Here is a 9,919-nt window from a genome sequence, read left to right on the forward strand (position 1 = left end):
GTGCTTATTCATTCCTACAAAGTTAGAGAAAGTATATATTCAGTTTTGGGGGGGCGAGTGAAGCGTCAAACTTTCCCCCTACTATGGATTTTTGAAAACGATCTTTTATGCGGTGCGCAGCACACCTCTGAGCGAATGACAACATCCTGCGGAGTTTTAAATCTGAAAGTGGTTACTATCTCTCAAAAGAAAAGAGTCGACTCTGAATCACTGAAACGAGTCGCGTTTTTTTTTTTTTAAATGAATCTAAAGCCGATTCATTTTGATGTCAACATTAGCATACTGCTGCACACTTGTTGGTCTTCACGAAAATGTAAATTCATTCTTCACCACTAGGTGTCACTGTTTCCCGGTAATGTGAGTCGTTGAGCAGGTTAGGTAAAAACCAGCTGATATTATAAAGACAATGAAAGTGTTTTTCACCTCCCAAAACCGTAATATAAACCGTTCATTAGCCGTAATAAGAGCACTTTAGGTCACATGTCTGCAGTGCAGCTCACTCACAGCGGTGCCGATCTTCTCCAGTGTTTCCTCGTTGATGGGGTAGCGCAGCTTCATCTTCCGGTACAGCGGATGTTTCTCGTAGTAACTGATTAAATCGACTAAACTGTCGAACTCGGAGGTGCCCAACACCACGGTCTGCCCCTCCTGCTGCACGCGGCAGTGCTTTATCTTGCCCTCGGCCCTGAGCGAGACACACGAGAGTGAGAAGAGCCGCAGAGACAGACCATCAAACAGCAGCCGGATCGGTCTGGACCTCACCGGAAGGAAATGGCGAACGAGTTGACTTCCGTTCTCTTCCTTACGAGGAAAGCCCCGTCACGCGGGACTCTCATCAGCATGTTTTCCGCTTGACTCCGGGACAGGGACGCGTGATACCACCTGCACACAAAACTCAAGATCAGACCGGAGGAGAGCGCAGGAGGACTATCAGGAGCCTGAAAACCAGAGATTTTGAACAAATGGAAAAACTTGCTAGAAAAATCTGTTTGGTCTTTATTGGTTTTAGTGTCTTTTTTTTTCTGTGTGAACTGTAAAGATACGGTAGGCTACATCTGAAGTGGATCAAAAAAAATTTAAGTTGTCAAAAATACATTTACGTTTTGATCAAATTCTGTTTATTCAGAATATTTATATCAGCCTCTGGTCTCCTTTCCGTTAGCTTTAGCCGCTAATTGACTTTTTTTTTTTTTTTTTTATGAAGACATTAATATTTTTATTCGGCAAGGATGAATTAAATCGAAAAGTGATGGTAAAGTCACAAACATTTGAACAGTAGTGTAATTTTATGTATTTAAAAATAACTAAATTAGCATATGAAATTAACTTGACTTTTATTCTATTTAAAGTCACAAACACCTGCATGTTGATACTGGCTGAGATGATAAAGATACCAGAAAGATTGTTGTAATACCTATTCTTATGCATTTGATCTCATTCATTTCCTTTACTCTTAAATATGAAAATTACTTTCATATCTAACAGTAAACTCTATGTTTTAAAAGTGCTAAACAATCATCCATCCACAGAACTGTAGATTATAATTTTATGTTGCATGATAATATCACTGTAATTCGCCTCAAAAGTAACAATTTCTGTCTAGTTCTGGTTGAACTAGGTATTACAGTCTAAATTCTAAATATCGGAGATGTTTTTTCTCCTACTCAGACTTGACGCACACGCCGGGTTGCCAGACACGCTGAGTTTTTCACCGACTGGCAACCCGGGGTTCTAAAAACACGATTGGCTAAACTGGCAGCGGGGGCGGGTTTCACAAACAAAAACAGAAGCCGACACTCCTGGGCCTGAACACACACGATTCGTAAATATCTGCAAACATGTTATAGTATTTTTATGATTTGGTGTAATCAAAATCCTACATACAGCACCTTTAAAGGGACAGTTCACCCAAAAAGATCATGCTGTCATTCATCCGCCCTCATCTTATTCCAAACATGTAGTTTCCTCTTTTTTGAGAAACGTCTGGGGATTTTAATGTTTGTACAATGGAAGTCAAGACAGCTTGGATATCGACATTCGCCTAAATATAGTTTAACCGAAGAAAGCCATAAGAGTTGACAAGGATGAATTGGATTGTCCTATTGTCCTCGATTGGATAAAGGTGTCTGCTAAATGACTAAACGTAAATGCGCATGAAGCGTCTCCGTCAGTTCTCTGGACTCACTCTTTGCTCTCGTGAGCGTTGGTCTGAGGCACCGGCTCGGTCAGCTTCATCTCAAACTCGTTGCAGCGCAGAGGCACCTGCTGGTAATGTGTGATGAGGGCGAACAGAGTGTCGAACACCAGGTTATCCGTCAGGTAGAACTTGGGGCTGCCGGCTTCCTGCCGAGAGTGAATCCTGCAGTGCTGAACCCGACCGGACCGCCTGAACACAAACAGCACAGACGCTTCAGACTGAATCGGCCGAAGAAAAAAAAATGTCATAATTATGGCCGCCAACTGGTGCATCCCTAATGTTTCATTTATTTTTCCCAGAAACTCAAAAACTTTCCTGTATCCCCATTCTCCAGTAAGCAAGGAGTGCTCTGTCAGGGGTAGCTTACCAGAAGGAGAGAGTGTAGTCGCCCACGAAGGTCTCGCTCTCCCGCACCAGGAAGGATCCGTCCGGCGCACCGGTCTCCAGACAGTACTCCGACAGCAGCCGTTCTGCGATCTGACGCCCGTCACGTCCCGCTCCCAGTTTCCCGTGAAACCACTTCTCCGTCACGTGCTGGTCCATGCCGTTACAGATCTGCGGAGGAACAGCAGCTACAGGCTGAACGCTCAAGAACCTGCCTTCAAAGAGCTACTGCTGCCGCTCGGCATCATGAACGTCTTTAAAAGACGTCTCAAGGCCGCATTTATTTGATCAGTAGAAATATTATGAAATATTACTGCAATTTAAATGTTGGAATCATTACTTCAGTTTTCCTAATTTACTTTAAAGATGACATATGACTTTTCCAGGTCCATGTTCCAGGCTATAATCAGGTCCCCGGTGCATCTACCAACCAATCAAAAGCCATTTATCCAGTAACTTTGTTTTAGTACGCCTTTTGCTGCAATCGTCTGAAAAAACGAGAAAGACGGAGCTCGTTGACGTTGCAAAGGCACCTCATTATAATAATACCACCCCATAATCTGTAAGTTTCCACCCGATTCGCCGTCATTTTGATTTCACAAGCGACAGCGGTGTACCAGTTCAATGCAATGGCAAAAGTTGGAGCCAACTGTTCTGTCTTTCAATGAACAGACGATCACGACACCAGTCCCAGCCTCAGAGGAGACAAGAGAGCAATGGATTTATTGATTTACAGTATATTCCTTTCCCAGCTGTTTATATATATGTACATATATAAATCGACTGTGTTTTAAATGTAAACGTGTATTAGAACTTCCGTCCTTGGGATTTGGATGCATCCACTCAGAAAACCGTATATAAGACACTTAAACCAGTATGATTTAAAAAGCATGATTTCAGTGCTATAACCTGATAATCGGGATTGTACCTGCTTAAAATCTCTATCCTGGAAAAGGGGGCGGGCAGCAAAAGCTCATTTAAATTTAAAGAAACGGGCATCAAAATCAGAGCGTTACTGCTTCCACTCAAAATAGGCACTTTCAAAACGATATAATAAACGAACTGTAGAGTAGAGTATTTTGAGCTGGAGCTTCACAGACACATTCTGGGGACACGAGAGACTTGTATCACATATTGTAAAAAGAGGTCATAATATGTCTGCTTCAACTGAATCGAAAGCAACACAGGAAGCTCGCAGGACACTACCGAAAGTGGGGGAATTTTTTTGTGGACTGTTAACTTAAGCCACTATACGCAAAATGTCTTCTAAAGAACACTTCAGACCTATAGTAACACTTTAGATTAGAGATCATATATACTCACTACCTATGTTTTCCCTCAAACTTCTAAATTGTAAGGCTGGTGTTGTGTTAGGGTTAAGGGATCTCTGAGGTAAATATGTGTATTATAAGTGTTGCTGTTATTCCTGAGATTGTGATTCTCTGACCTCTCTGTGCTCCTCTTCATCCTCGTTCCCTTGATTACTGGATGTCTCTTCAGAGTAATAGATCTTATTGCTGGTCAGAACAAAGAAGTGAGGATACCACTCCTGCGAGAACAACAGTGAACATACAAGATGAGCCTCAACAAGCAGCCAACAGACGATGAAGGTTTAACTGAAGATGATCTCACGTGGTTGATGGGATCCTCCAGGTACAGGATGCCATTCTTGATGGAGTTGCTGATGTCGTTCTCAGAGTAGGGCGTTGAAGACGAGACCTCTTCGTACGCGCTTCCCTCGGCTAATTTCTTGTGCTGAACACATCGATCCAACAACGCAGGTGCTCAGTTGAGAAAGTCTTAACGTGGACAACCACAAAGTGTAGCCACTGGGTTCTCACCTTGATCAGAATCTTCCTCTTGAGCTGATTGGGCGAAGGGAGACCGTCGGCGGAGATGTCCACCGCTTTCGTCAGGAGCATTTCTCCAAACACCTTCTTAAAGAAGGTGGCCATGTTCCTCTGCTGGACAATGCTGCAGTGGTCCTCGATGGAGAGGATGATGGGATAGCTGTGCGCAAACACACGTAAAGGGATCACAACGGCTATTGCACAACACGCATTCACGCGGAAACCTTATCGCGCCATCGCACACAGAACACACTCACTCAGACGTAACGAAGGCATGTTCTTTGATGGTGTTAAGCACATCGTTGAACTTGATCTTGGTGGTGAGGGTGTGACCGTGGTAGATAACAGGCATCCCTTCAGGACCGTCCCAGCAGTCCACTGCAAAAGCACACAAACACATGTTAAACCAGCTGCCGGAGACACAGCGGTCAATATAGTTTCATAGTCAAATTTCAGTTCCTAAAAAGTAAATACATAACTTTTTGTTTGCCTGTTTGTTGCTGCTGTATGCGTTTGTTACATTTAAAAAATGGAAATGTTCCTCAATGGAAATGTTTAACTCTAAATTTAACCGCAGGGTGATCACCCTTTGTTTACAAATGATGTCAAGAAAGCTAGAAGAGACATCTTTCAGACATCTTTTCTTTAACTGCTATGAATGAACGTGACATTGTCACCAGCATTTCGTCTTCTTTACAGCACATTAACAAAAAACATCGATGCCTATTCTTCACGAAACAAAAGAAACAAGCACACGAAACAAACTAAAAGTTCATTTTATTATTTCCCAACTTCTGTAACAAACACAAAGTATCTGTATTATCAGCATGTTAGTTTTTGAAATGTGTTGGCATACATATAAATATAAAGCATTCATCCACAGCCGTGTGATGATGAGACTCACACTCGATGCATCTGCAGCCCATGCGCAGACAGCGGGCGTACGCCTCCAGAGACGACTCACTGGAAAACTGGTCTCCCGTCAGGTAGCTAAAAATACAAGCACACGCGTCAGGGCCTGTCTGAGTTATTCCACAGCACACATGAGCACTGGCACGCACCTTTCTCTCTAGATCGATAACCTCTCACCTCTACTTTAGCTCAAAAACCACGCAAATAACGCGTTAAAGGATTCTTTCCATTCTGTCAGTCTTTAATTGCTTCACCTTAAACTACCTAACAGCTTTATAATGTAGTTACACCGGTTAAACGTAAAAGTCTTCCTTAATTGTTATGGAGTCACATAAGAAACCAAAAGCTAGTGTTTAAATTCAATTGTGCACTCAATGCAGAGGTATGCAATGAACAATAGTAACACTTCGCTTCGTCTGAAAGTCACGCCCGTATGAAAAGATACAGAAATCTCTCCAGACTCTCCCCTACATCTGTGTCAGACATGTCTTTCTAGTCACGTTAACAGGTTACTGACAGACACACAACACACTTTCACGGGTGACTTCTCTGTTCTGGTTGAAAATTGTGTTGGCTGTTCAACGTCAAACTTTTGACGTCAAACTTTTGCACATAAGCCACAACTCTGAAAGCCAGTGTATATCACCCAGACAACTAACGAACCAAACCTTTCCCCTTTAGCTAACATTTTGACTCAAGGAGGATTTGTTTTACACTAACCAACCAACTAAAAAAACCAACCAAATATTTCCCTAAAACTAACTAATTAACCAACCTACCAAACCTTTCCCATCATCTAACATAATGGTTCAAGGAGGATTTAATTTTTGTCATGGCTAACTAACTAACCAAATCTTTACCAGTCATCTAACATTATGGCTCAAGGATTAATTTTATATGATAAGAAACTAACTAACTAACAAAACTAACTAACTAACTAACTAACTAACTAACTAACTAACTAACTAACTAACTAACTAACTAACTAACTAACTCTTTTCCCACACCTACTATTATCACTTAGTTTTATATTATATTTTATATAATAGCTAACTAACTAACTAACTAACCAACCAACTTGTTCCCCATCATCTAACATTATCACTCAAGGATTAATTTTGTATTATAGCTAAATAACTACCTAACTAACCAATTAACCAACCAACCAATCAAAACCAACTCGTTTCCCATCATCTAACATTATGGCTCAATGATTAATTTTATACGATAACAAACTAACTAACTATTCACCTAACCAATGCTTTTCCCACATCTAACATTATCACTCAAGGATTCATGTTATATTGTAGCTAATTAAGTAAACCCAACTTGTTCCCCATCATCTAACATTATGGTTCAAGGGAGATTCATTTTATACTCTAACTAGTCCTAGTTCTTCTAGTTTGATCGATTTTATTATGTAACTAAACAAATAACTACCTAACCAATGGTTGACCAACTAACAAAATGGATGATAAACGCAATTACCTAGAGAGCACATATTACGGTCCTTTATCTGTCCGTTGATAACTTATCTGAGCTAGTTTCTGGATTGTTTTAATAAACAGGCAGAAGCGAGCCCAGTTTTTAGTGTGAGCCCTGGTCACCCCTGTACTCACGTGTTGTGGGATGAGGAGATCCAGTAGTGGGACAGGGGGTTGCTCATGTCCTCCGGCCTCACCTGATCAAGCTCTGAGTCCCAGATAGTGTTCTCTTTTGAGAACAGGTACGTGAGCAGCTGAGAACCACAAAACATGACGCTTTCGTTAAAAAAAAAAAAAAATGCAAGTATCCTTAGACTTAGAACTAAACACAGATTGTCACGAAGGGGTGCACAGATCAAATCCGTGTTTCTGGTCTTTTTCAACAAATTACAAATGAACTAGGAAAAGCGGTTCTACAAGGACAGGAGGTCAAAGTAAATATTAAATGAGATATTTGGTTTTCTATTTACTTTACAGGAGTTCATACTTTGTTGCACGTTGTTTAAAAACAATAAAAGTGAATAAATAAAACGTAGTCAGATCTAGATTTGTGTGAAAATGTCCACAGAAACACAAATTCACAAACGGTGCAGGGGACAGTTCATTTTGAAAGTAATACTTAAAACACTGCGTTCCTCCCTAAAATAAGTAACTAATTATATTACTTTGTGAATTTTTATGGAAAGTAAGGTGTATTAATTGTAATGTTACTGTAAATTAAAAAGTGAGTTACTTTATTACATAACAAAAAGGAATTTGAATGCATATCTCACATTTTTGTAATGTGTTACCCCCAGCACTGAACCTAAATAACCAGTGCTAAGTGTACTAATTACTAAGTAGTTAGCTACTTAACTTTAAAGTAGTTAAATAGCAGTAAGTGCATATATGCAGATCATTTTTATATTTAACATTTTACATTTAAAATGCATCCTTTTTATGGACCCTTCTCACATTAAATACTTCAGTGTTCTCAGTATTAACTTGAACATTACTGGGAGATGTTTATTATTACTTAAAAAGCACATATTAATGTCTTATTCTCAATCCTTAATATTAACCAGCACTTAAACTTAACAACTACTTCAAGTATAAATAAGCAGTAATTAGGAGTATGCTCAGACGAAAGTCATAGTTAATAGTTAGTTAACAGTGAGGATCGGACCCTAATTTAAAGCGTGACTAGAAGAACTTATGTAGTTACTTGAAAGAATTAAAAGAACCATTTCATGTCTATTCTTGTATCATTAGCTCATCGAAGTTCATATAGGATTTTTTCAAAGTAATTAGTAATTAAATACTTTTGGAGAGAGTAATTTGTACAGTAATCTAATTACTCCGATTAAGATCTAATTAGCAATTACTAACTATTGGCTATTAGAGTCATATTTAAGTACAATTCTTTTAAGCAGAAGAAGAAAATTCTAAAGCAAGTAATTAAGGTCAGAACGAGGCACATCAAACAAAGATCTGAGGTCACACGGCAGGAAGTGGTCACATGTGGGTAAAGCGTGGCGCTTGCAACTGCAGTCATTGGTTTCTTTCCCTGAGAACTTAAATGCACACCCAGAATGCACTAATAACCCGATGCGCATGTAAACGTCACCTCGTCCTGATGAAAGTAAGGCTGCTCGATCTCTCGCAGAGGATCCTTCAGGTAGTGGAACATGAACTCCTGCACCTTGTTATTGTCTGTAGCCCAGAGCTCCTGAAGACACACACACACACAGTTATTACCAAACATCTCTAGTAGAGTCTCTGTACCAGCACGCCACACTACTGCACAAGCAACAATACATCTGTCCAATAAATGTCTAAAGAAGGTCTGTTGAAACATGAGAAGAGCATCTCCAACCTTCTGGTGTTCGATCAGGAAGCTCTGGAAGTCCTCCAGTGAGATCTTCTGCTCCGGTCTCTCAATAAGCCTGAACAAACACACGGATCAAGAGACGTCAGATGAATTAAACGTAGAGCGAAAGATAACAAGGTCTTATCGTGCACAATTCATCAGTAATATATCAGCAGACGCTTTTATCCAAAGAGACAGGTCTTTTTTTTTTTCCTCCAACTGAATAGTAAGATTTATTATACAGCGTTTATCGTAGTATATAGTTTAATAAAATCCTATAAATCTTATGGAAGCCCGTTTCATGTTTTTCATTCCACTGAATAAAGAGAAAACAACGTTGTAGTGACTTCTTGCAAAAAGTTGCAAAGACCTGGTTCACTTTTTTTTTAGTCAGAAATGGTTTTCCATAAATCCCAGTCAATGCGACACAAAGTATCCCTAAATTCAGTTTAACGTGTGAACTACGGAGTCGTAGTCACACTATGCAGTCTGTAAATACGCCATCTCATACAAATAAATAAGAGCGTGGGTGAATACCTCTGCAGCAGTGGAATCTCCATCTGCAAAAACAACAGAACAAAATTATGATTATGCGAATAATGCATTAGTACGTATAGTATCTACACACGTTTCACAACCACTGCATTCAAACACTAAACCCCAACCAGACACAGACGCTAATGAACCGACGTGACATCAAACAACCACGCAGGCCACAAGTGATGCAATCCACACACACACAGCTGTAAGTGCATGGGTCATCACCACTGCCATGTCCGTCTGTGTGTGTGTGTGTGTGTGTGTGTGTGTGGAGGAGCTTGAGTGTGGCCTAATGGCTTTTAGCCCAATGGATCTTGTGGCTTTCTAAAAGGGCGAGTATTGACGTGAAGGCCATTTGAGAAGCGGGACGACTGATGGGGTTTAAGTGGCTCTGAAGAGGCTTCACCTCTCCACCTACATATAAATAAGACGCACAAATAAATGCGACTTACTGATTTCTGCGCGTCAAACATCAGGCTGCGGTACAACTGGGCGAAATGACTGTAAGATACATCTCCATTCCTCAGCTCTCCGTCCTAACAGAGATCGCATGAAGAACATAAGAAGAATAACACATACTACACTCTTTCCTGTAATCAACCAAAACAGATCCAGGGTGACGTCACCGCAGTTAACAGACACTACACAGCGTTAACTCTAAAGTGAACCGAGAGGAAGTGTGTCGCTTACCGGAAGTTTCTCT

The 9,919-nt window shown here is 40.4% G+C and overlaps 1 protein-coding gene across 3 annotated transcripts in view; it reads right to left on the bottom strand.

The window, feature by feature from the left end:
• plcg1 (phospholipase C, gamma 1) overlaps positions 1 to 9,919 on the bottom strand; it is a 28,816-nt gene that overhangs the window by 10,111 nt on the left and 8,786 nt on the right. For all 3 annotated transcript variants that reach the window (XM_043224810.1, XM_043224809.1, XM_043224808.1), the window contains exons 6-20: positions 9,907 to 9,919; positions 9,669 to 9,752; positions 9,214 to 9,236; positions 8,683 to 8,752; positions 8,434 to 8,535; positions 6,963 to 7,081; positions 5,336 to 5,421; positions 4,689 to 4,809; positions 4,423 to 4,591; positions 4,214 to 4,336; positions 4,029 to 4,130; positions 2,565 to 2,752; positions 2,186 to 2,386; positions 763 to 882; positions 505 to 685 (exon numbers count right to left, since the gene is read on the bottom strand). The exon at positions 9,907 to 9,919 is cut by the window's right edge and continues 72 nt beyond it. In XM_043224810.1, the coding sequence (XP_043080745.1) occupies positions 505 to 685; positions 763 to 882; positions 2,186 to 2,386; positions 2,565 to 2,752; positions 4,029 to 4,130; positions 4,214 to 4,336; positions 4,423 to 4,591; positions 4,689 to 4,809; positions 5,336 to 5,421; positions 6,963 to 7,081; positions 8,434 to 8,535; positions 8,683 to 8,752; positions 9,214 to 9,236; positions 9,669 to 9,752; positions 9,907 to 9,919 (1,702 nt within the window). The remainder of the gene's footprint in view (positions 1 to 504; positions 686 to 762; positions 883 to 2,185; positions 2,387 to 2,564; positions 2,753 to 4,028; positions 4,131 to 4,213; positions 4,337 to 4,422; positions 4,592 to 4,688; positions 4,810 to 5,335; positions 5,422 to 6,962; positions 7,082 to 8,433; positions 8,536 to 8,682; positions 8,753 to 9,213; positions 9,237 to 9,668; positions 9,753 to 9,906) is intronic.

Source organism: Puntigrus tetrazona, chromosome 23 (assembly GCF_018831695.1).
Source record: "Puntigrus tetrazona isolate hp1 chromosome 23, ASM1883169v1, whole genome shotgun sequence".
NCBI lineage: Eukaryota > Metazoa > Chordata > Actinopteri > Cypriniformes > Cyprinidae > Puntigrus > Puntigrus tetrazona.